At 43.6% G+C, this 26,975-nt stretch overlaps 1 protein-coding gene across 7 annotated transcripts in view; it reads right to left on the bottom strand.

The window, feature by feature from the left end:
* ZNF608 (zinc finger protein 608) overlaps nucleotides 1-26,975 on the bottom strand; it is a 118,119-nt gene that overhangs the window by 88,503 nt on the left and 2,641 nt on the right. For 4 of the 7 annotated variants that reach the window (XM_078451475.1, XM_078451488.1, XM_078451482.1 and 1 more), the window contains exon 2: nucleotides 24,841-25,934. The exons of 1 other annotated variant lie outside the window; for it this stretch is intronic. In XM_078451475.1, coding sequence (XP_078307601.1) covers nucleotides 24,841-25,746 — 906 coding nt within the window. In that variant the 5' untranslated portion in view covers nucleotides 25,747-25,934. Of the gene's footprint in view, nucleotides 1-24,840; nucleotides 26,154-26,975 lie in introns of those variants that run through there. 2 more of the 7 variants (XM_078451490.1, XM_078451477.1) reach the window with 2 other exon arrangements.

Here is a 26,975-nt window from a genome sequence, read left to right as displayed (position 1 = left end):
GACTCTTGATTTCAGCTCAGGTCATGATCCCGGGGTCATGTGATCTAGCCATGCCTCAGGCTCGGTGCTGAGCATCGAGTGTGCTTAAGATTCCTTCTCTCTCTCTCTCTCTCTCTCTCTCTCTCTCTCTTCCCCTGTGCCGTCCTCCCCACTCACGCTCTCCCTCTAAAAATAAATAAATAAGCAAAGAAACAACTTTAAAAATAATCAAATGTTGGGGGCACCTGGGGGGCTCAGTTGGTTAAACATCCGACTCTTAGTTTTGGTTTCGGCTCAGGTTATCATCTAGCGTCTTTGTGAGTTCGAGCCCCAAGTCGACTCTATACTGGCAGCACGGAGCCTGCCTGGAATGCTCCCTCCCTCTCTCTCGCTCTCTCTCCCACTCGTGCTGTCTCTCTCTCCAAATAAATAAACTTAAAAAAAAAATAATAGTAATCAGATGTTAAAACAGCAGATATACAGTAAACGTAGCACATATAAATTTACCTCACTTCTCCTTATTTCCTGAATGTTATTTAATGTGTTTATATATAAATATATGGGCATATTTCCATTCTTGCAACAGAAATGCGTTCACCTGCTTGCCTTAGAGATCACTACGCCATAAACCCCAGCCATCCCCCTGGAACAAAGCAGATCCTTTCAGTAGCCCCATGGCCTAACCTTCTCCTGTCCGTGATACGTTAATCCACTTGCCTCTCCGTCCCCTTACGATTCCAGGTCATATAAATAAAGTTCAATATAGAGCCCTATCAGCCTAACAACTTTAAAGTCAATTTATTGACCCAACAGTTAGGTCAGTGGTGTCCCAACTGTAACAGAAGAAGGGGCCAATGTCTATGCTTTCAGCTCCGATCTGGAGCAACCAGAAGAAGGTCTTGAGTAGCTTGAAGAGCTTTGGCTCCCAGCCATCAATCACAAGAACTGTGAAGGCTAAATGGGCGCACACAAGGGGCCGCCTCCGGCCCCTGCCCTGGCCACCATCTAACCACCCCTTCCTGCCCGGGCCCCCTCTGGGAGCTGCACAGTGGCACTTCTGGAAGGGCAGGAGGACCCAGGCGTCAGAGAGCACCACAGCGGGGGGGGGGGGGGGGGGGACACCCGCCAAGGCCTGGGCAAGATGAGCAGCATTTCCCTCGGGTCTGATGAGGTAACTGCCACCTCTCTTTCGCCAAGAATGGAAGGCGATGGGAAAGCCCTTATATTCTCAACACACCTGAGAGGAAACCTGCTTGGAGCCCAGGAAAGGCCAAACAGATGCACATGAGCAAATACTTTAAGCAGGACACGCGAAGCCATGAGACATTAAAAGCCATTTCCTGCTCCTACGTGTTTGTGCTGACTAACATAGTAAGTCCTCCACACTCCTCCTTGCCTGTGTATACACAGAGCCGTGTACTGTAGGTGCCGAAAAATACGCAATGCACAAATACGCTATATTTAGTGACTTATCGTTACTTTCCCCTCTCTTTTTGTTGCTCGGCTGTTGTTTCCTGCACTCCCACAAAGGGGACTTTGAAATCTTTCCAGTTTTTACAATTAAACCTAACCATCTGGACGAAAATCTTCACATTCACTAAATTAGTCACAGATTTTGTGGGTAAGCTGAGAAAGTAAACGCTGCGCTCAGTGCTAGGATTTAAACCACATCCACCAGAGCAAAACACTCTGCAATAATCTCCCCAATTATGCACGCACAGTCAGGCTCAAATAACACAGCGGCGACCATACCTCGCTGCACAGAACCTTTGCACAGTGAGCAGTGCTCTTTGGGTCACGAAGCGACTTACAACACATCCAAAATGAGATGCTTTAAAAAAAACAAAAACCAGAAAAACTGTCAGAATTCACTGTCCAGACAGAAAGAGAAGACAGCGCCTACTTTTCCACCCACCCCTGAATTCCCTTCCCGCTACCCGTGCTTGCTGACAAGCAAGCTGCTTACCCAACTCAGAGGTGATCTGAAAAGATCTGTACCTCGGACGGGAACACCACCCAAAATCGGATGTGACCACATCGGGCATTTTCTCTAGAGTTCCTTCAAGAGTGAAAGTCTTCACACCCCTTCAGGTTTCACCCAAAGTGTCAGGAAAAGAAAACTCTAGGTGTTTAAGACTCAGTACACTCAGGGGCACCTGGATGGCTCAATCAGTGAGGAATCTGACTTCAGCTGAGGTCACCATCTCGCGGTTCGTGAGTTCGAGCCCCACGTCTGGCTCTGTGCTGACAGCATGAGGCCCGCTTCAGATTCTGTCTCCCTCTCCCTCTGCCCCCCTCCACTCATGCTCGCTCTCCCCCTCAAAAACAAAATAAACATTAAAAAAAAAATCCAGTATACTTAGCAGAAATCCAGAAAAGGCCACTGAGTGCGTGCTGTCATTCCATCCCTGGTAAATACCTATAGACATGACAGAACTTCAATCCATCTAACAAGGGACAGACAGCATGGTCTACCCAGCTGTCTGTCTGTCCATCTAAGTCGGCAGCTGTCTAACTCCAGCTAAGTGAAAAACACTGATTTCCACAAGGAAATAAGGCGCTTGAATTTATACTAGGCTTCTGGACTCCTATGCCAGGCTTTCAAAGAAGACTTTAAGCCTTTAATATGAGCTACATAGAAAGTACTAGACTTTGGCATAAAAGTCATTTTCGGAGTATCTTAAAAAGGTTGGCATTCTCCCTTTCACATTTTAATGGGCCAAAAAACGGTACACAGAACAGGTCAGAAAGGAGGAACCAGAGACAAGGGAAACCCTTGTTACTACGCAGGATCTCGGCACCGACTCCCCATTTAAGTACACGTGAACGTGGACTAAACTCGCAAGTATACGCAGGTGGTTTTTAAAACCCTCACAAGCATTCACATTGTGGAGGCGCTGACCATTTGGTATTAAAAAAATAAAAATAAAAAAATCTACCTTTCCAGGAGGGATTGAAGCTGTAAAGAGACTTCAAAGTTTGCAGAGTCTCTAGGCTGTCATAAATATTAACACGCACCATGTTTTGTTTTTTTTTTTATCTCAGCACTTTTGTTTTGGTTTGCTAAGTCAACCTAGGTTGAGCACGTATTAACCGTCAAACATCACCCAAAGAAATTACATTTAGGTGAGCATTTGCAGGGATTTACCCTCTTTGGTAAAACATCGTTTTGGGGGGCATGATTTTTTTATTTATTTATATTTTTTTTGCATGATTTAAAAAAAAAATATCTTTACACCAATGTACTCAACTTGGTGACTGTAGCAGTGCTAAATTTTGTGAGATTTCAAAGTCTAAAGTTTTAAAAATTATCTTGGATGCTCGCAGAGGTAAAATCCAGTTTCACTAATATAGAAAATATTAATAGGAAAGCATCCAGAATAAACAAAGCACAATGACAAGTCGCTAGTTTGACAAGACTGAAACCACGTAGAACTTAGTAATCATTATGCCCTCTTTTCCTCCTGTTGCTTACCGCCCCCCAGCAAGAGAAAGATGTGTAAAATGAAGCGATCAGCCATGATTTTGACTCAGAAATCAACCCTTTTTTAAAACGATCATGATACCAAAATAGTAGGACCAGAACGTAGTAAGGAGAAAAACGGGGGAAAAACAAAAACAAAACACAAAACAAAACAAAACCCACAAGGTCACGGTTAAGCCAATCTGGCATATTTAAAGTTCAAATTTTCGTGCGTGCGTCAAATAACCTATCATTTTAACGTTCCAGAAGGAGTGGGCTTTTTCATGGCCAGGTAGGATCCAAAGACATCATATAGCAACAATACCTGTGAGTATTCCGAGTTGTTATTATGGTGACAGTTTATACACAAAAGAGCACTTGGAGCTAAAGGGTTTCACTCCAGGAAAACGAACGCAAAAATAAAAACAGTGAACTGAAGAGCGTTCAAAAGGATACTTCTAGAAAACAACACTTTACTAGGGATTTACCTTAAGTGATTCATACAAGGATTAGAAGGGCAATCTACAACCACAATGGGAACAAATGCCATGATTTCTGGTCTTCGACTGTTGGATATCGTCTAGTCTTAAAAACGAAAAAGACATCCTGAAATTCTGGCTGCCAGACAAACAGCCTGTCCCCCCTCCCAAACTCCTATACCGTTTCACTGCCGTTGCTGGAGTTACTTTCCATTTAGTAGCATGGCCACGAACTAATGAAATAGTGGGGAATTTCTGTAAACGGTCGCAATTATTCAAGAGAATGCATTGTCTGGGGCTGTTTTCACAAAGGCTTTCCACTCACTACCCGTTTTCCCACACACCTTCTTTCTAACGTTTACTCTCTACCTCCATCACCACCGCTCTGTAAACCTGGTGGTTCCCCCCCACCCCGCCCCCCCATCTGAACAAACAGGAAAATTCACCAAGAGCCACTGTCCCTCTCTCAGTTGGAAGAACCTCAAGGTTTTTAGCTTCGGGACAAGGCAGCCAAGAAAGGACGAGCCGCTTCGGCCTTCCTCCCATCTCTTTACGGCCTACAAAGTACACTTGGGCAGGCAGTTCTCACCGTTAAACAGTTCATTCTCCTTTTGAGCAAAACAGGGGTAAAAACAGCTGAGCATGATCACAAAACAGAACGCTGGGCATTCAAGGGGCGCCTGGGTGGCTCAGTCGGTTGGGCGTCCGACTTCGGCTCAGGTCACCATCTCACGGCCCGTGAGTTCGAGCCCCGCGTCGGGCTCTGGGCTGATGGCTCAGAGCCTGGAGCCTGCTTCCGATTCTGTGTCTCCCTCTCTCTGCCCCTCCCCCGTTCATGCTCTGTCTCTCTCTGTCTCAAAAAAAATAAATAAAAACGTTAAAAAAAATTAAAAAAAAAAAAGAACGCTGGGCATTCAAGCCTTACACCTTACAGCCTCGTTCTTTCACTTCCTGGTCCACAGGATTGGCTGACCTAATAAATCTTAATCTGTAAACAAATGGTGTGCCCTACAATTAAACCATTCATTCTTTTGTTGTTGTGGTGGTGGTGGTGGTGGTGGTGGTTGTTTTTTTTTAACTGCTTGGCGGCTACCCAATCCAGAGACTTCTAGGTTCCTCCATTATTTAGTGCTCCCAATGGTTAAAAGGCAATAAGCTCATTTGGAGTTTATAAAACTACGCACCATCAACAAAAGCATGTAATGCTTCCAAGAAGCACAGTGGCTTCTAGAGGCACAATGGGGAGCTGTGTGTAGTCTCCCCCAAAACAAAAATGCCCGGCCCCAATTAAGCGCCCTTGGGGCCTTCAAAGCAGTTGTGCTAAGTTGCAAATACAGCAAGATCCACTTGAACTCCAACTGTCTTGTGTGCTTTTCCTCCCAAGGTAGGGGAAAAAGCCGGGGCAGACTGACCTCATTAATGGGTAATTAGTGAACCCTGGGACTTGAGGGGCTAGCACAATCGTGTCTATTGTGAGCATTTCACTGCGGGGCCACTAATTTCTTTTCTTTTCTTTTTTTTAACCCAGGAGGTCTCTGCAATCTGAAAGGCCCACATTTTACATTTTTAAGGGTTTCAATCTGGCCGTTTTCTACTACCAGTCACAGAGTAGGAAGAAAAGAAGCATTACAAAGAGCGCTCCTACTTCTTTTGCGGAATTCTGGCAGAGCTAAAAAGTTTTTAAATAAAGTAACTTCAATAATGTATACTCCATATATGAGAAATATTAAAATACATTCTGTTTTAGACAAAGCGAAACAAATGCCCGACTCCTGACTGCAAAGATTGAAAACAGTATGTACAAAAACGACATTATAAATGCACGTGGGGCTTTTACGATTATACGTGACCATGTTGGGGGGGGGGGGGGGTAAAAAAAACCCAGCTGCTCTATTTGTATGTGAAGGTGTTGCTTAAAACTAATACAAAGTAATGTGATCAACATAACCACTTTACCGTCGTTAAAATTCTCCACACCTCTTCAAAGCTCATTATTACTGTTGATATCAACCTGCCAAGATGCTGACGTCTGTGAAATACACCAGTTTCCATTATTTAACAGTACCAGCTTTCTGGACATCCAAAGCCAGCGACCCAATGCCTTGGCGCTAATTCACTAATATATGAGAAAGTAGTTTTAAAAGCAAGTAATAAAGCTAAACGTGACCTTCTCAGCAATCAAGATCTAAACACCTCTAATATTTACATATAGCCAGGTGAATCAATAGTTCCCTTTAAAAAAAAAAGCCACTAACTTTTTAGTTACTCCTTTGAGTAAATGGAATTGGTAGTAATGATCTCCTTCAAAGGAGAACCATTCCAAACCCCCAAATCCAGCAGACGGTCTAACAGTGGATTATGTACAGGGAGAAGGGGTTAGCCAATGACTATGCCTACTGCAGCCCCGGTTCCAAAAGCTTCCAGAGGGCAGGCTCAGGATCCAGGCACAAACCTGTAGGTTAACGTTACCGCCCAGAGTGACATCTTTAATGTATTTGCTAAGCCTATGAATCACCCAATTTGTTTATCTGGGGTTTATAGCTTTTGAATATCAAAGGAAAAAAATTAAAAGTGTGTAACAAGTCTTTTGCGTTGTGGCCAAACAGACAAGCCATATTTAGGATTAAATTTGTGTGTATCTGTGTTGTATTAAAACACCACACTGGGACCCCTCCATGAAAACTTAGGCCAGCAGCCTTGTTTTGTTTACTTTAGAAATACTGCAAAATTTATTTGCATAACAAACATATGTAATACATTTGAAGAAATCTTGAAAAGATGGAAAAGGTTTGTTAAGAGATGGGGAGACCACGCCATAATTGTTGTGTTCTCTGGTTTTTTGTTGTTTTTTTAAATAAACCCAATATATAAGACTGGGGGGAAAAAACGCAAATCCTGGAAGCCATTCCGAACAGTTGGAAACTCTTCCTCTTAAAGTAAATCCAAGGGCTCAAAAAATAAATATTCAAGAGCATTAATTTGTTTCTAGATGTGTGCGTGCAAGTAAAACAGCAGTCATAATGTGGAAATTTCAGTCACATTTTGCAACTAATTGGAAGCAGATTAGAATTCCGCCTCGGGGGAACGTTGTCAAACTAGAAGCCGGAGCAAATGAAGAAAGAGGTGAGGGCGTCGGGAAGAGCTGACAGATTTACAGCGCTCAGGGCTATAAACGGGTGCTGGGCGGGAAGGAGGGCGCGCCCCCGGCGGTGCGCGTTCCCGCGCCCCCCCCCCCACGGGAGCGCGCGCCGGCAGCGGCGCGAGCGGCCACGCCCCCGGGCCCTGGCACTCCCATCTGCTGCCGCCTGGAACAATAAACCGGCCTTCAGAGCAAAGCAGTGGTCCTGATAAGATAGAAAACCTACAGACTGATAAAGTGGAGCATGCAAAAGTCGGAGGGAGAGAAAGGCTCTTTCTTTTAGAAGTCGGAGATGGGGGTGGGGGGGCGGTGAAGAGAGAAGGCAAACCGATTGTGGAGGATAATCCAGCAATGGAGTAATGGAAACAGCTGCTCGCTTTCTACTTCAATGTCTGGCATCTGCTGCGGCATCATGGAAAGGCTGGTGGAGGATTTGGGCAAGGAATGTAAACGGAGACAAGTAGCCAAATGGAGTTTGATGCGGAAAAGCTCGATTGCTGTTTTTAAATCATGCTGTTCCCTTTGGGGAGCAGAAGCAAACAATATTACTTAACTCGGCTTCCACCTTCAAAGCGGTGTGGAGGTTTGGGAATGTGAATGGCTTTTCAATCAGTTCCTGGAGATGGGAAACAGCATCAAGGGGGAAAACCTAGTTGTCGGAGGAGCAGTCTCCGTTGGTCAAAGCTTTCGGCTCATCTGCCAGGGCTCTTCACGGAAAAGTTACATTCAAGTGCTTTCCTATGTATTTCACTTACTTTGAAAACATACAGAGATTCTTCCATCACCACTGCTTACGTCTCAACTGGCTCAAGGGACGATTTCTATTTGTTGTGCCTATTTTCCCCTTGGTTGCAAAGATTCAGTTCTAATTCCATCTCCATCACAAAGGAATTGGCAAAGAACGAACACGCAGAAACAGAAGTGAAGGGGTGCTGTGCTAGTCATAAGCCTATAATAAAGCACAGATTTGATAGCATTATCCATGTACTGTGGTGAACCACACACAAATAAACAGTTCTCCATGAAGAATGAAGACCCGAGGCTTCAGCCCTTCCAACTCAAACACTGTTGTCGCTTTTAACATGAGCCATCCATAAAATCGGCCAAGGAGGTGACAGGAAATCCAAAAGTAATCTGGTCTGGCCCCGCACACTTTGCAAAACAAAAGTTAGGAGCTGTTTTCCAGCTCATCCTCATGATGTTCTAAGAGAAGGATGGGCAAAACTGTAAAATGGAGGCACGGAAATAAATCGTATTTTTATGCCAAGCGAGTTCTAACACGTGGGTGTAGCAACCCAACAAAGTACAGCCTTCCAGAAAGGGGCACTCGCCAGGAACAACTTCGACACGACCTTTGAACCTCCAGTGACTGAAGGCGAAAGAAAGACAAAAAGGTGTACCTAAAGGAACCCGAGGGCCAGATGTGCTTTCCTAAGGAACCAAACCAGTTTTCTTTCATCAAAACGATGAAGTGTGACTTCTAGAAGTTTATGAAAGTGTGACCAATTGGAACTTTGGCGTCTGTTGCTAATTGAAGCATATAAAAGAGTCCATTTCTGAAAACATACTACAAACACTTTTTTTTTTTTTTTTTTTTTTAATTCACTGCCACATGACAAAAACCAGAATCAAGTTGACTGGTGGAAGATCGGTGCAACCAAAGACCATGCTATTATTTCAAACTGTCAGGGGAAGGCAGTAAAATTGCTACCAGGTCTCCTTAAGTTACCCTTCAATAAAAAGAAGCCATCAGGGAAATAAGAGGAAAAGAAAACACATCAAAACCTTAAAAGTCCCTTTAAGTAAAATTATACGTCTGTGGCACCAGGCCATCTACTCTCTGGTTAACATAATAAGCCAATTCCACAAGCTAACTATCTGCTTTCTAAAATCATTAGATCCAACACAAAATATAATCAATAGACTTTTAAACTGTAAAAGCTGCATTCATATGGCATTATTGGAATATGCCTAAATGTCCCTTGTAGGCACATTTTTCTTAGGGTGCTAGCTGACAATGAGGATTCCCAGGAGGCAAAAAAGCTGGGCAACTGAGCCAGAGTAGTCACCGTGAATAATAATCAAACTGAGGAGGAGGGGGGGGATGAAAAGGAGAGAGCAGCTTTGATAAAATAAATCACTACTGTGTTTACTCATCACTTCAAACTCATTTGTTCTAACGAAAACCCCCTGCCCTTTGAGTTCTCTCTTACAACTATGATGTAGATATTTTTAAATCTTCATCTAGCCGGGCACCTGGGTGGCTCAGTCAGATAAGCGTCAGACTTCTGCTCAGGTCATGATCTCACGGATCAGGAGTTCGAGCCTGGCATCGGGCTCTCCGCTGTCAGCTCACAGCCTGCTTCCGGTACTCCGCCCCTCCCCCGCTCACGCGCGTGCGCGCTCTCAAAAATAAACATTTAAAAAATAAAACACAAATCTTCACTTAGCTTCACCATGGCGGGGACGGGGGAGGGTAAAAGTCTTCGAAATACCAAAAGCGATGCAGGTACTTCAAGGCCCATGACCTATTAAAATATATTTGCTTTGTGATCCTTTATTTCAGTTCTTCAGGCAAAACCCATAATCTGTTCTCATACCTTAGCAGGGGTATTTCTAACCAAAATTTAGCACGTACGCAGAATCCAGCATAAGGAACAATGTGCCAATCTCAGCCCCTTTACTTTGAGTTCTCCAACAAACATTACAAACAACCCCACTGCTGGTCAATAGACTATGAAGAGTTTAACCTTTCATTCAGTTGCAACAGCTTTGTTCCAACTGCCAAAAGGCTTTAGTTCAGGTTAAAAAGAACTTGCAAGAGACACCAAGCAGGCACTTCGTGAAACTTCATCCGGTTCAGAGAACTGAGCCCCACAGGGGCCTGGGCAGTGACGGCCCCATTTACTCGGTGGCGGAGTAGAATGTAAAATTGTAAAATCGAGAGTGATGCTTTTTTGTAAAGAAAAACAGCCCATACCTACTAGATACTTTCGGTCTACCCCCAACCCAGTATCCATATATGTAATTATAACCCTACTGCTAAAAAAGAGAGAACAGGCCCAAAATGGAGTCACTTATGCCAAGCCAACGTCAGCAAAACAAGACTCTACACTTCAATTAACTGCAGTTTCAGCCTCTGCCTAGGAATGCAATCTTTAGGTGATCTGGGATTACCTGGTCATGGTCAGCACGAGAAAGAAAATGTACCCAAAAGACCCTTTCTGTCCGCCCGAGGAAGGCGACCCTGCCTTAAACAAGGTAACTCCGCTAATCAACTTTCTTTTCCTACACCCTTTCTACCTTTAAAAACCTTTCCTTTTCTGTGAGTCTCCAAAGCTCCTTTCTATTGGCCACACTGGATGCTGCCTGATTCATGAATACTTCAACAAAGCCAATTTGGTCTCAAAAGTTACTCAGTTGTGTTTTGCTATTTAATAGCTTTGGCAAGAGCACTGGAGACAAGGAAGGAGAAATACAGGCGTGGTATCCTCAAAGAAGAAAACTTTTGGGTTATCTTTCTCACCGTTTCCAAGGGCAAGGCCATGGGTGAGTTCCTCTGGGTTCTGAGATCTACTCTCTTGCCTATCTAACCGGCTTTCCGCATTTCCTCATTTGATTGGAATCCCTCTCCAAATTCTCTCCCCACGGTGGTTACCAGGCGGGGTCCAACTTAAAAAACCAGACTGGATCTGATTAAGCTGTTCTGGGTCCAATGCGAGGTCTGAGGTGAAGGAAAATTGGTTTTAAGTAAAGGCTATTGCTCATAGGAATCTCTGAAGACCAAAACAAAACAAAACAAAAACACTCGCAAAAAGCCACAAAACTGATAGCACGGGTCAAGCACTTAAAAGCTGTTAGAGCGCTCACCACCCAGGGCAGAGCCTTCCATGTTAGGAAAAGTGGGCGGAACAGGGTTAGACTGACCCCAGGTCGCCTGCCAACCTCAAGAAAACTTCCAAGCAACAGGGTATCCCATACAACACCACGCGATCCCCAACCCAAAAACACATCCCTCTTAGTTATCAGTTTGGCTCCAAGCCAGCCAGAGATTTAGCCAAAAAAATGAGATCCTGAAAACCTAAAGAACACCACCTCCAGGCATACCTGTTTATTTGGTGTCTAAGAGCTAAGGTCTCAGAAGCCATAAATCGATATAAAAATGGCAACAAAACAAAACAAATGAAAAAAAACCTTACTGAGCTTGTTTTCTGTGCTAAGAACATGACAGCATAACCATATGTTTGGGGGCTTCAAAATATAGCCGGACACAAATGTGGGTTAAACTCCACTGGTGGCCAGGGTCCTCCCAAACTGCTGCCGGCCCTCAGGGGATATAGAACGGCCTTGAAGAGGAATGCTCCTATTAGATAAGAACCCTGAAGAAATGCGCTTAAAAGCAAGGATTTCCAAATCAAACAGACGGAATGGATTACCTATTTGAAGCCTCCAAAGTCTTCAAAATTCCAAATTGGCTACACTGAAAGATCCATTGCAAAGTGCTCGTGAAAAATTAAAAATACAAACGGTTCTTAAAAAACTCTAAACCTAACTAACTCCCACTGCTCCCCTCCACCCTTTGAGTACTCATTCTATTGATGCTTTATCTAAGTCCACTTTTCACTCTGAAAAGACTATTAAATGGTTTGGAAATAAGACGACCAGAGGCTACAGGTGACCTGATGAGGTTATACCTCATCAGGTATCTTTCACTCCTTGGACAAAGGCCAAACTAAGGGCCTCAGTTTAAAACTTTGCTACACCTAGGGCACCTGTGTGGCTCAGTCAGTTAAGTGGTTATGCATCCAACTCTTGATTTCTGCTGAGACCATGATCTCACGGTTCGTGACTCGAGCCCCACATGGGGCTCTGCACGGACAGAGGGGAGCTTGCTTGGAATTCTTTCTCCCCCCCCCCCCCATCTCTGCCCCTCCCCAGCTCATGCACTCTCTCTGTCTCTTTCGCTTCCTTTCCAAATAAATAAATAAACGTTATAAGAAAAAAACAAAAAAGAATCTCTCCCTCTCCCCCACTTGCATTTTCTCTCTAAAACTAAAAAAAAAATAAATTTCCTAAACGCAGAAGACATCCTCCAAAGTTTCTGTAAACAGATTATCTCCTAAGATTAATGAATTAATAAAAAGGCAGAAAATAAGACGAGGTCATGACAATAGTTGAACACTTTGAAAAGAAGACTATGGAACAAGACAGTAAACAAAATCTGCCCCATTAGAAGCCTTACAGACAATCCCTTAAACACCCTTGGAGGATCCCATACAGGCCCCTCCCGGTTGACAACACTCAGGAATTTTCTTTTTCGTTTTTTGGGGTTGTCTGTTTTGTTTTTGTTTTTTAATTGGAGAGAGGGAAAGAGAGAGGGTTAAGTGGAGGAGAGAGAGAATCCCCACAGACTGCACACTCAGCACGGAGCCCCACAGAGGGCTGGATCCCACAACCCTGGGATCATGACCTGAGCCCCAATCAAGAGGCAGACACTCAACTGACTGAGGTATCCAGGCACCCCACAACTCAAGAATTTTCTGGTAGATTGCTGTGTTATCCCCTTAAAACGCCAAGGGGAAACCAAAATGAAAATTCATGAAAAACCTTGCCAAGTTCTGGTGCATACGTTAAACCCCCTCAAAGCCTACAGATGGGATCCTGGGAAAACTAACAAAAGCCAGCTAAGGATGAAAATTCTTAACCAGTCAGGTCTCCCAAATGTCTGTAGCACCCAGTACAAAGAGGAAAATAAAATACGTTTTGCAGTCTCTTTGGGGACTCCTCTCATGTCCAAGAGGTTGTTCACTATTGCCAGAGATATTTACTGTTCATCCTGGGTGAAAGTGAAAACTGACAAGATATTTTAAAGAATTTTTTTGTTTTTAGTAGATGGCCAAATTGGAAGCTATTATTCAGAGCATGATAACCTTTTTTTAGGTCTTCTCCCCTAACCGAAATAAAACCTCAACCAGAAGAAAAGACTAGCTTTCTCAAGTCTTTGTGTAAGGATCCCTAAACCCTTAGAAAACATAAAAACCCCAACTTTTTTTCAAGGCCACGCGGTCTACAATAATTTTTTGTGAGTGACAACTAGATCGAGCTTGTTGGTTTAATTAAAATTAAAGTTGCCTTAGAGTTATCAACACTGAAAACACGGCAGACGTACAACTTTTATTCTGCCTGGGTTTGTTCATCAAGTAACTTCATGTTATCTCTGCTACAAAATTTGTCAACCAGAAAAATGACTTGGGACGATGACTAAATTTGTCTAATACCTAATGAAATTTTCATAGGTAATTAAACGTAATTGTTAAGGACAAATGATTTAAATAGATGCAAAGGAGATCAAAGTTTCTCTGTGAGCATTTCAGCAATTAGTCCCCAAAATTTTTTGGCTACTATTTTTTAGCTACTCTTGCTAAGTTAAGTAAGTCAGGGGCGCCTGGGTGGCTTGGTCGGTTAAGCGTCCGACTTCAGCTCAGGTCATGGTCTCGCGGTCCGTGAGTTCGAGCCCCACATCAGGCTCTGTGCTGACAGCTCAGAGCCTGGAGCCTGTTTCGGATTCTGTGTCTCCCTCTCTATGCCCCTCCCCTGTTCATGCTCTGTCTCTCTCTGTCTCAAAAATAAAGAAACGTTAAAAAAACAAATTTTTTTTTTAAAATGATAAGTCAGGTCCACTGAATATCTAGATCATCTCCAAATTAAACACTGAAACGTTACTAAAAATAAGTTTATCCATTTTGTGCTTCTTTTACAGAGGAACTGAAGATATCTGGGTCTATTAGTAACCGTGTTTTGTGCCACAATGAATTTACTATGAGAAAACGTGTATTTCTACAAATTAGGAAGACTAGTTATGAAATTGCCAAGCCACGAAATGCTAGTGTAAGAGTACACTATTGTTTACTTCTTAATTTTCATGAGAATGGAAAGTTTTTAAGGGTTAAAAATTCTAATCTATGTAAGTGAAGCTACTAGAAATAATAAGGGAAACATCGCTGTATTGCGAAGAAAGGATGTGTAAAAAAAGAAATAGATGAGGAATGGAGATGCATTTTGTTAAAGGAAAATAAAAGTATTCTGTCCTCAAGTGAGGGTGTTTATTTCAGGATGGGGAAATAGGAAAAACAGATGACAAAATCTGAATGTAACAAAGAAAATTTGTGGGACACAGGGCTGGCTCAGTCATTAGAGCATGCATGCTACTCTTGATTTCCGGGGTTGTAGGTTCAAGCCCCACATTGGGCGTAGAGATTACTAAAAATAAAATATGCAAAAAAGAAAGTCTGTGAAATTTATGCATGATCAAGCTAAGTAAGATTGAATACATTTGTTATAATGGTTCTTAAATAAGCTTTAATGTCAGCAGTATACTTAACACAGAACGAAACCTTACTATTTTTTCATCTGCTAAGTTTTCTTGGGCTATTGGTCTGTTCTGTAAGACATCATACAACTATTTAACTTTCTGTATTTGCCCAAAAAGTCTCTATTTGCTTATTTTTTTAAGTAAGCTCTATGCTCAACGTGGGGCTTGAACTCACAACCTTGAGATCAAGAGTCACATGCTCTGACTGAGCCACCGAGACACCTCTGCCCATGAAGTCTTAACTGCCACTATGGTTAAACAGATGTTTAACCACATTTTTTTAGTGACCCAAGACCTTACTTGACGAAGTATTTTAACACCTTTGATATTTTTGAAAAACTTCCCAAAAGTAAATCCTAAATGGGGGTGCCTGGGTGGCTCAGTCTGTGAAGCGTCAGACTTGGGCTCAGGTCATAATCTCACAGTTTGTGGGTTCGAGCCCCGCGTCAGGCTCTGTGCTGACAGCTCAGAGCCTGGAGCCTGCTTCCGATTCTGTGTCTCCCTCTCTCTCTGCCCCTTCTCAGCTTGCTCGCTCTCTCTCTCTCTCTCTCTCCCTCCCTCTCAAAAATAAATAAACGTTAAAAAATTTTTTTGAAAAAAATCCTAAATGAAGTCTTTTTGGCTTAGAACTAACTGACATTTTTCAGAGGGTTCCTAGAACATCTGAAAAGATTTGTTTTCCCTTCTTATAAAAAGGGAGCTGTTAAACTAAGTGAGTTTATCTGGGGCACCTGGATGGCTCAGTTGGTTAAGCGTCTGACTTCCTCTCAGGTCATGATCTCACGGTGTGTGGGTTGGAATCCTGCATTGGGCTGTGTGCTGACAGCTGGGAGCCTGGAGCCTACTTCATTTTCTATGTCTCCCTCTCTCTCTACCCCTCCCCCACTCACACTCTGTCTCTCTCTCTCTCTCAAAAGTAAAGAAACATTAAAAATTTTTTTTAAAAATTGAGTCAAGGGGCACCTGGGTGGCTCAGTTGGTTAAGCGTCCGACTTCAGCTCAGGTCATGATCTCGAAGTTCGTGAGTTTGAACCCTGCGTCGGGCTCTGTGCTGACAGCTCAGAGCCTGGAACCTGCTTCGGATTCTGTGCCTCCCTCTCTCTCTGCCCCTCTCCCGCTCACACTCTGTCTCTCTCTCTCAAAAATAAACATTAACAAAACAAAACTAAGTAGGCTTATCTGATATGTTAAATTACACCGGAAGCACTGTCAGATAAAAAACAATACTTAGGACTTCTTTTTTCCCTTCCCCTTCCCCAATACCAAGACTTCTTTATGTTGTATTTGTACAGACTTATATGAGTCGTATTCCAGAAACTGTATAAAATTCCTAAAGTCCAATATGTCCTGCTATAATATTGTCATCATAATTCCAGGTATCATTTTAAAATCTGTGTCAAAGAAACAACCAAGTTTTCTTGTCAATTCCCTTATAATGAACTCTCATCAGACAATTGACTTTTTTTTAAATTTTTATTTTAAGTAGGCTCCACACCCAACAGGAGGCTTGAATTCATGACCCAGAAATCAAGAGTCCCGTGCTCTAGCGACTGAGCCAGCCAGACGCCCCTACCAATGGACATTTTTTAAGTCGTTTCACGTTCAGACAGTTATTGTGTTATTCAAATGCTTTCGCAAAAGTGTTCCTGCAAAGGGTATGTCATCTTGAGGGCTTCACAGAAAGAACTCTGGCAAACACACGTTTCTGATAACTTTAAGATCATAAAAATGAACTGGTTAAGAATTTCCAGAACTAATGGAAAAAGCGGATTCAAGCAGAACAAAAATTAAGAGCATGGGGCTGAATGAAAGCAGGATGATCATTATAATTTTTAGGACACCTTGGTTGAGATAGTGCTAATTCTTTAATGTTATTTTTCCAGATTTGAGGGAACTTTTTCCCTTAAGCTATTAATGACTTAATAATTTGGTGAAGTACGCCTTTATAAACAAAGATGAAACATTTACTTTCCTCGATTCCTCCAGAATTTGGAAACTCTTGGGTATTCTTTCAACAGCAAAACAGTTATTTACTTAAGTTCAATGAGAATCCCTTCTGTTTGTAACAGGACACAATTGGAAACTGTGTTATATTACCAAGACTTTGACTAGAATCTTGTATTTGAGAGACGTGTGCTTAGACTCAGGACCAGAGTGTTTTTAAAAAAAAAAACAGGTTGACTTTATGGAGCTAGAATAAAGCCCCTTGGAAAAACCGGCATAGTACCTTGCTTACAAGGTGCCAGCAAAGCAGTCTTAAAAAGAGCTTTTTTGGTCAATCGCTATTTTTTTTTTTTTTTAAGTTTATTTATTTGCGAGAGACAGAGGGGAGGGGAGGGGCAGAGAGGGAGAGAGAGAATCCCCAGCAGGCTCAGCACTGCTATCACAGAGCCCTTCTCGGGGCTCGAACTCACGAAACCACGAGATCAGGACCTGAGTGGAAACCAAGTGATACTTACCTGCCTGAGCCATCTAGGCACCCAGGTCAATCACCGTCTTTGCTACACTTATGTAAATAATCAGACCAAGTTTAAAGCAAACAAATTACTTTTACTGTAATTATCTTTGGTATATAACATGGAGATAACTGTACAAAGACGTTTGCACGTTCATCTGTACGTTAGATTCCAATTCTATTAATTGCCTTTGAGATTCTGTTATTTACCTATAACCAGACCAGGCCCTGAATGCTTGTAGTTTCTTAAATTATCTGGCTACAACTCCAGCTGATGCTTCCAATTTTCTCGCACCCTTCTGATCTGCAATCACTAAGAACAAAGACTGCCCTTCAGTATCTTTGGAAGGGATGGACCAGGTCCCCCTCACTGCCCAGCTGGCAGCCAAACTTCAGAGACTCGAACGTCAGATACACAATGTATCTCAGAGCTGAAGAAGTCTCCACCTGACAGGTCCTGTACTCCATACTCCTGGCAGAGACCTCAAAATCAAATCGACTGAGAGGCCAACATCGAGGTACGCCGCTTCTTTCATAATCCAACCTCCAAACAACGGCTGGACTTACCACTATGCTCCTGCCTCAGTGTCTCCCAAACAAATTGGCCCCTCCTCTATTTTGTCAGACTCCCTAATCCTGACGGTCCATTTCCATGTCTCTGGTTAACACCCCCAAACCCAGGGAACCTTACAGCCTGGTTCGGTACAAAGAAAGGGATACAAGTCAAGAGTAACCAGAATAAAAACACCTGTGTGGTCTACAAACCTTTACACTTTACTGGCTGCCGCGGCTGTACCAAGGGGCTCTCATGATTCAAAATCAGCTCCCTTTGGCAGGTCTCAGTTTCCCTGATTAGGAATAAATATGAGGCTATGATTAGGAACCCATCCTTAACTCTTGAAAGTATTACAGAATCCGCTGCTAATGCAAAAGCTGTCCCCCAAACATCTTAGACCCTCCGGCCAAAGTTATTCTTGAGAACAGGGCAGCCCATGCTTATCCTTGAGCTAAACAAGGAGGTGCCCATGCTACAGCCCATAGTGTCTGTTGTACCTGAATGAACATTTCTCGCAGCAGAGTTCAAACTCCGTTACCTAAGATCAGTGAGCAGGCCACTTGCCTTCAAAAGGGAGTCTTTCTTCAGTGGAGTCTTTCTTTGACTTACTGGATTTTGATTGGTTTGGGTGGTGGGGACCATGGCTTCAAAGTGCACTCCAGGCATTGGGAACTATCCTGCTTGCAATAATCACAGTAATCTCCCTGGCAAGCTGTATTCTCTCAGAAGCTTTAAAGGCATGTTCGCAACCGCTAACCACCAAGCAGATGAGCTCCCTAAGACTGGAATGCCAGAAAAGGACTGAAGAAAATAACCAAGCAAAAACTGGTGAGCCTGAAGCCATGACCCGAGAAAACCACCCAAATGATCAACAAGAACTGGGAGACGTCACAGGGTTCTCCGGCAGCGGTGCGAATGCCTTAAAGTTTGATCATGTCTCTCACAGTTCAGCTAAGTCTAATCAAAGGGGGAAAGTGTTGCAAAACAAACAACAGGTCCAAAATGGAGTCACTTGTGCTAAGCCCCCCATCAGCAAACCAAGACTTACTAGTAATCTAATTGTAGATTCAGCTTCTCCCAGGAATGTAGCCTTTAACCCATCATTTATGGGATTACCTGGTTAGCGCCAGTGAGAAAACCAATAGACCCCTTCCATTCCCCTTAGGAAGGCACTCTGCTAATAAACTTCCTTCTCCCGCCCCCTGTCCACCTTTCAAAACCTTACCTTTCCTACAGCTCTTTGGAGCTCCTTTCTATTTGCTAGATGAAATACTGCCCAATTCAGGAATCCCCAAATAAAGCCAATTTGATCTTTCAATTTACTCAGCTGAATTCTGCTGTTCAGTAATTATACATACACCCATGAAATGCGAGTTACAGGGCTCCAGGCTGATCTGTATAGTAGCCTCTAAATGATGATCTAAGTCATTCCTGAGGGAAAGATTTCACCTGTTCTCTTTCCCTGTCTATAACCTGAAATGCACAGATTGAGAATACTCTTTATTGGCCAACAATCCTAATGAAAAAGGCTTACAGCCACTGTGATATTGCTAGGGATTGCCCAGTATCTCCTTAGTTCTGGCTTCCATGTTCTACAAGAACGCTATACAAGTAACTTACGAATAAACTGTTTATGTATTCAAGCAAAACCCTTGATGTTCAGATCACTGGCAAGTTCAGAGTGCTGGCAATCAAAACTATGTTGTGCCGCGGTAATTACTATGAAAAACTTTCAGGGCTTAATATTAAAGAATAGAATAACATGATCCTTCCACCTCTTCTACACCTCTAGCGTGTGTGCAACATGGCAATTATCTCCGCTCAAGAAGTGAAGTTTAAACTGCAGTGAAACTCAATTATACCCATGACTTTTTAAACACACACTTCAAAAGGCAGGTTTCATCACATTCAAATCACTGAGCAAAATCTTGTCCCCCAACTTCCAAAAAATAGATTTTTATCCCTCTCCCACGAGGCAAACTTCATGTATAGAAATGATTTCTGGTTAGTTTCTCGACCCACTCTTTGGGTCTATTAAAACCGAGGGATGACTGAGGCACAATGAAAGACAAAGAGAGATCCCACCTGGTATAGCCAGTTCATAGGGCTCTACCAGATGTCATTACCACCCAGCTTTAAAAAAATAAAAATAAACCGGATCACACACTTGTTAACACATACACACACACACACACACACACACACACACACACACACACACACACGGCTACTTTCCTACTTTTAAAAATGCAAAGGAACTAGGAGCAGTAGATTTATGATTTAAGTGCTTGTGGCTAAAATAGCTTTCCAATTATCAAGGGCCTCTTAGGAGGAGCAAGAATGCATTATGTGTTAATGACCACAACCAGGGGTCCCTTCTTGACTCTTTTGTCAGAACCCAAGCAGATCTTCCCTGCAGCCTCACCATTAACATGTCTGTTTCCTGTCAGCCCACTCAGAGATAATGTCATTTATCTCAGGGAGGCACAAGCCCAGTCATTAGCTTCTATAAAAGACCTCAAACAAAGGCCGGATAATGTTTCACCCAGGGCTCTTACTAAACCCAGAACCAAGCTTAGTGTCTAAAAGTCAAGGACTCAAAAGTTATCATCGTGGAAAGAATATTTTCCCCATTATCAACAATCCTAGATACAGCTCTAAAGGAGAGCGAGGTCTAGTCCAGTAAACACCGGTGGAAAGTGCTATCACACACAATTAGATTAACCGATAAACGCTGACCAGAGTTAGCCTGGAAAGAGCCTTTACCCCTCTGGCCTCCAGGGGGAAAATTGACAGAATAATTCAGGTACTGACTAAAGAGTGAGATCTTTGAAGAGCTGACCCCTCATTGTGACTGCCTGCAGGAACTGAATAGCCATTATAAAGTGTTCAATGGCTGGGCTTCTGGAAATCTTTTAAATAAAAGTGGAACTGGTTAAAATAAATGTAGGAACATGTGTTTTCACAGCGTTCCTCGTATTACTGCAATTGCAAGTTTCTATGAAGTACCAGGTGAACTTTTTTAAATTAAAAAAACACGCACTCACACACAGACACAGTCAAAATTGGAGCGAATCTCGGCCATTCAATCCTTGTTTTTCAAGCTGAAAACGAAGAACAGATGGTCCTTTCCGTGTTGTTTGAATCTGGTTATTGAACACCTCTGTGGTTAGGGAGATTTCTGCTTAGCACTTTCGGCATACATTTCATTTACGAACTATAAAATGCTGCTTAGGAAAAAATAAGTCTTTATAACACTCTAATTAAAACCATCTCGGAGCCAAGCAATTTCACCTGAAGAGCATTCTTAACCTGGTGACATTTGGACAATGACTCCCCACCCCTCTCCCCCCTCCCTTTTCTGTGCAGACCATTTGCCAAGTTATTAAAAGTTGCTGAACATTATTTATCTCCTTTAGCACAGTCTTGATCCGTCGTGCGTAGTTTTTTCACCTCTCCGGCACACCCGGTACATTTCCAATACCACGTCCGCTCAGGACTCGGTGATCTGCCTCGGCCACACAAACGCCCCCAAGTTTCTTGGCTTCTCCCAGAGTATTTGCTTGGGGAAAGGATGGCCTCTGCACCCACCTCAAAAAGCCCTGTCACCCTCAGAGGCAGCTTATAGAAAAGTAAGGGGCGGGATCCACACTGGCAGCCACCCTTAGTTACCAACGTTTTTAACCGCTAAATCCCTTCTGTGGCTTTCAAAACAGTTTGCTGTCCGACAACAATAGACTTTGTTCTTTAATTATGGCAAGTGACCTTTCTGCCCTTTTATTTCACAGTAGATAAACTGCACTCTCTAAGCAGAATTTGTAGGGGGCACTAGCTTTGGGGGCAGAGGGGGGGACGCATATTGTCCCCAAAACTCATTCATCAAAATACGTTCTTCAACTGCTCACGCTCACTTAGAAAATGTGCCAGAATTCCCTAGTGAAGTGTAAAAGGCTTCTACAAGAGAATAAAATAAAATGAATGATATCCCTTACAGACAGGTCCATTTGTCGACACCACCTTTAGGCTGTTAAGGACCATCTTAATGAAAGCAATAGGATATCAGAGAAGTAATTCTCTTTTCTGAATACGTACTGAGTCGTCAGAACCCTGAGACACAACTGTAAGATCTCCTGTGCCTTTCATGTCTATTGAGGTATTGGGTATTTTTAAGAATTCTTCTATGTAGTTTGGAATTTTCCGGCGATCAAACAAAACCATGTACCCTGTTTAGCCCGGGCCGAATGCCTGTGTCTGATAAGTCAAAACTGTAAGACGGCTAAGGAGGATACATGCAGAAGAGCCTTAATACAGGCTATTATGCTTCAAAAGAAGGCGGGGGGGGGGGGGGGGGGGGGAGGGGGGGTAAGGTGGAGAAGCAGGTTTTAACAACCCAAAGCCAACCCGTCAAATCTACTTATTCAGACATGTCACTGGTGGCTTAACCACAAAATGGCCTATAGAAATATAGCTCAAACATCTTAGAATTATGGCATGTTTTGATTTTGCTCACGTATTAAGGGAGTGGCGACTTTTACAACATACTTGTGGTTTCCACATAAAGGAGCAGAACACTCATTGATTTAATTAGGTTTCATAAGGTCCAATTTATCATGTTTTACATGACTTTGTGTAGTGTAGAAACAGAATAAACAGCCCAAAAATAGACATTTAAGCATGCTGTGAAAATTAACCGGTGACAGCAAGTCTTATGAATCTCCTGTGAAACCTTTCAACCAGGAAAAACAACCCCCCCCCACACACACACACAGAAGAGAAATGCGCACACATACACCCCTCCTTTGGTGTTCACACTTGGCCCCTCGTGAGCCACATCTGATTGCTGGAAATCAATCGTTTTCACTCTTGAGGCACTTACTCCTCACGAACCCCGAAAATCAAGCCAGGCTGAGGTGAAAACATTCTACAAAATGTCAAAAGAAACCTTTCTCAAAGATGCCTCGGTGCTGAAATACTTGGTCAGGTAAAGCATGTCCTACTAAATCTTTTACCTCCTAAACGGAGGATCCTCCCATCATTAGGAAGTCGTCCCTAAACTGAGGTCTCATTTTCCCATCCACGAGTTGGTGGAATCAGAGCGACTTCCCTGGGTGACATCTGTCCGAGAGAGTGCCATCTCTGGGTGCTGAGGAGGCAAGCATTCTTGGGGGGCCGGGGGGGGGGGTAGGGAGGAGAACCTGAGGACCCGTGTCCCTGAGCCAACACCTTCCTGCTGGACAGAGAATGGCCAAGACTGCAGGATCCAAGCCCCTCGGAGCCATCCCTGAGGGGTCCCTGTGCCAACACCAGGGGCTCCAGTTGGCGGCGGGCGGTGGAGTGAATCTAAAGGCTCTGTGCTCTCTCCCCTCCTCCACCCCCAGCCCCATCACGACTTGTTTGCTCTTCATTTATGTAATTCACATTATCGCATTTATACTGCTCCCGACTCCAGATGAGTTGCACGTATATGAATAATTTAATTCTTCCATTCTTCATCCAGTTTCCTCTGTGACTGGAAAGTGAAAAGAACACAAAAACTGGAGAACCGACACCGTGCTCTAATCTCAGTTGCCATGACAGCAGCCTTTGAGATACAGAAATGTTCCGACTGCCAGCTAAACAAAATTGTTGAATGTGAACATTTGGCTGGAAGATTAAAAGGCTAAGGGGAATGCAAAAGGGCAGTACCTCCCACATTCCAGGCAGCAGTGAATCCAATCAAATGGTTCTGACTCCTTAACCACAGCCATTGTGAGCACTGGATTAGGGCAATTCATCTAGATAGTTAGAGCAGATTATAACTGCAATTGGAAGACTATTGGCAACAAAAGTAAATGCTCTACTGTACTAAGTAATAAGATTTCAGAACGCCTTTTAGCAGAAATTACGCGCAACTACGCAGTGAAATGGAAGTATCGAAACCTGGGATTTTTAAAAATGCATTTCAAGTCATCACTGTAAAATGCTGTCTGCCCAAAGGCACAGGAATCAAAGAAGCGTTCGCAGGCTTTTTGTGATGCTGGCATTATCTACACTTTGATGGACCTTCAACAACTTCTCAAATCATAAAATCAGAACTTTCTTCCTGTACTCCCATCATTAAAGTCTTCAACACACAAAAACAAAAATTGAAAGGTTTGAGGACAGAGCAGCGAATAACTGTACACGGAAATAATCACCCAAAGACATCTTACAGTTCGGATCAAGTTAGACATAGCAAATACACCAAAGTATTTAAGAAGCACATTTCCAAACAGCCACGCCATAAATCACAGGATATGAATTTTTGCTTCTGCAAAGCACTACCGGCAGGATTAAAGACCGATTTTACAGAAACATTACTCACACCCCCAGCTCTCTCCCAACCTGCAGGGTGGACAGAGCACTTTCAGTCCTGGGACACTACCCAACGTACCCCCGTCACTGGACCAGTAAGTCACAGGCCTCCAGCACCGAATGGCACAGCCCTGGGGGCAAGTTTTCCAAAGGCAGTGTCTAACCAGACTTTTGCTCAAATGCGACCCCAAATTCTCGTCTCCTCTGGCCGTTTTCACATTTCAGGAGCACCAATCCGCCAAGCCTTTTTTTTTCACTTGTCTTCACCAGCCTTCCCACTCCCTAGGCAAGCCAGAAATCCAAAGGAGAACACTCATATCTCCAGCTAAGAACTGGGCCGGGGCACCAGGGTACAGTCCTAAAAGCCACCAAAAACATTCCAGTCATTCTACACGGCGAAGCAACCGACAACACAGGGGCACCGAGCTGGGGTTTAACCCAGGACCAATGAGAGGAACCCATGCAAGGCTGATGCCCTTTGACAGAACTATGTTGGAGAAAGTAACGGAAAAAAAAATAAAAATAAAAATAAACAGGTTGAGGGAGGAGTGTAATTGAGAATCCTCGACCTACCTCCCCAGGGAGGGACCGTGAACCCTGCCCCTAAGGACACACTACCAGAAATACTAGGGCGCGTATATTCACATGTAAGACAGCTCTCCTTGGGCGAGAAACCAGGACAGGAGTCAAGTGGGTACATGAGCAGGTTTTCTATTAAAAGCACACCACAACTGGCTGACTGGCCAGAAGCCCTTCTGCAGGGTAAAAGGCACTTTAGGAACACCCAGGCCCTCCCACCCGGGGACCCGAACACTTAGCACCACAAGCAGCAGCAGCAGAAGCAAGAGCTAAAACCGTGCACCCAAGGAAGCTCCCCCATTCCAAATTCTCGTGGAAAGGATGCAGAGGACAGAAATCTCACAAAGAACCAGAAAGCACGAATAGGAAGTGTTAAGGCACACAGAGGACACCCACCCCCTCCCCAAACACACACACACACACACACCCACACAAATGCACACAAAGAGGAAAGTGGGAAGTCGAGGAAGGCGACTTTATCCTACCTTCTCGGTTTTCAGTTTCTTGATTCGCCTGTGGCTCTCCTCCTCCTCCTCTTCCTTCTTTAACAACATAGAGTTTCCCATGAGCCCTGAATCCGGGGCACTTTTGCTAACTTCCCCTGCAGCCGCGCCGCTGCCACTCCCAGCGCCCCCGCAGTGGAAGGGGCTCGCGCCACCTCCATTGCTCTTGGCCCCAAAGCCATAGAGGTGCCCCCCGGAAGGGGCCTGGCCGCCACTGCCATTCTGGTGGCCCTGAAGCAGGTCGTGCTTGTCCTTCCTGGATTTCCCCGCATCCTTATCCCGCTTGGCACCTCGGCTGCTCTGGCTTTTACCTGCCTTCTCCTCTTTGCTTTTCCCACAGGAGGCCGCCCCCGCGGTGGCCGCGGAGGTGCCGGTGCCGGTACTATTGCCGTTTGGGTTGCTGACGCCGCCGCTGCTCACACTTTGACCCAGCGCTGAATTCATGCCAGTTGCCTCTCCAGGGCGCCCTTGGACTTCCTGCCTCTTGCCAGTGCTGCTGATCTCGGGAATCCCATACAAGGCAGCAGAAGGCAGAGATTTATTAGCATCCTTAGAAGTTTTACTCCTTTTCACTTTTGATTTGCTGGTCTCTTTGTGTGAATTCCCCTGGGGAGCAGAAGGCTGAACAGAAGCAAATTTTAGGCCATCAGCTAAGGCTGCGGTAGCACCGGCCCCGCTGGAGGCCAGACCTCCGCAATCCTTCGAGTTGCTGCTGCTAGGCGTGTTGGTGGAATTATTCATCTCAAATTTCTGTCTGTCCTTCTCCAAATCAGCGTCCAAATCGATTATTAAATTTCCAACCCCGATTTCCCAATCATCACCACTGTCATAAGTATCAACCGTATTTGGATCCACACCTTTTCCTGCAGTAGAAATGTTCACTGACATCCTGAAGATGAGCTCTCTAGTATAAAAATCCGATGAACTTTCCTTTGGAGATGAGGGGACATCCGTTTAGCTCCGCTGGGCTTTCTCTTAAAAAAAAAAAAAAAAAATCTTCTAATCTTCCTCTTCTTTTTCCTGCCCCAGGAATGTGTCCAGGGATTTTACACCCTTTAGTCCCGGTCCACCTTTTCCTGTGAAGGGGGGAAAAGTCGGATATTTCTTGTCTGGGTGTTACCAGAATAAAAAACGATTAATACTGGGGAGTCAGTAAGGGGTACAGGGAAAATTGGAGAAGAAGGTGGCTCCTATATTGTCCCCACAGTCCAGTACCAGGTTTAAAAGAAAATAACCAAGCCCAAAAAAACTTACCCGTGATAGTAAGCATCTTACAGTAGCTTAAAAAAAAAAAAAAAAATCCCTTTATCAACAGCACAAGGATAATCAACAGCACAAGGATAATCACTCTTTAAAGCATTAAAATATCTTAAAGATCTGAGTCAAGTCCAGAAAGGTTTAAAAAAAAAAAAAGAGTTTAGGATTTTTTTTTTCATACATGTGATATCTCAGCCCCAGAAACACAGCCTAAACACTCAGACAAGAGGGAGGAACACAGCTTTAAACATCCCTAAACGCGTCCTAGATCTTGCAATTTCAAAGACCAGACCCTGGAAGTCCTCTTGAGGCTAGTTTCAGAATTATGTTTCTAAATTTTCCTTATTTCTAATTTTATGACTTCTTTTTACAAATTGTCTGGGCAATCAGTTTTTTGTTCCCAGTAAGGAACAGGAAAAACAACCAATAACTACCTCCCCCCCCCCCCCCCCCAGCAAACACATACCGTCTCTTCCCCAACAGTTTATACAATTTTATTTTTGAAATACACACACACGTCTTTAAGAGCATTTCTCTATAAAAAGACAGTGTTTAAAAAAAAAAAAAGGCTGAATACCTGCCTTTTGAGGGAAAAAAAATTACATGTAAACAATTCTACCGTATTCCTAGGTCACAGACTTGCTCAATCTGTTAAATATGGTGCCACTGACTGTACAGGGAAACTGATTAAGACATGCACTTTAAGTAGTCTGCGCCAAGGTGGCCTCAATGACCGCAAATGAGTGTGTGTTTGACAAAGATCAGTTAAAACGGTTTTTAAAGGGATCAGCCCCTTTTAACAGTTGATTGTCGAGAAAAATAAATAAATATACATACACACACACACACACACACACAGA

This window comes from Panthera onca, chromosome A1 (assembly GCF_046562875.1).
Source record: "Panthera onca isolate mPanOnc1 chromosome A1, mPanOnc1 haplotype 2, whole genome shotgun sequence".
Lineage (NCBI taxonomy): Eukaryota > Metazoa > Chordata > Mammalia > Carnivora > Felidae > Panthera > Panthera onca.
The sequence above is the reverse complement of the archived record's forward strand: the minus strand, read 5'-3'. Positions and strand labels throughout refer to the sequence as shown.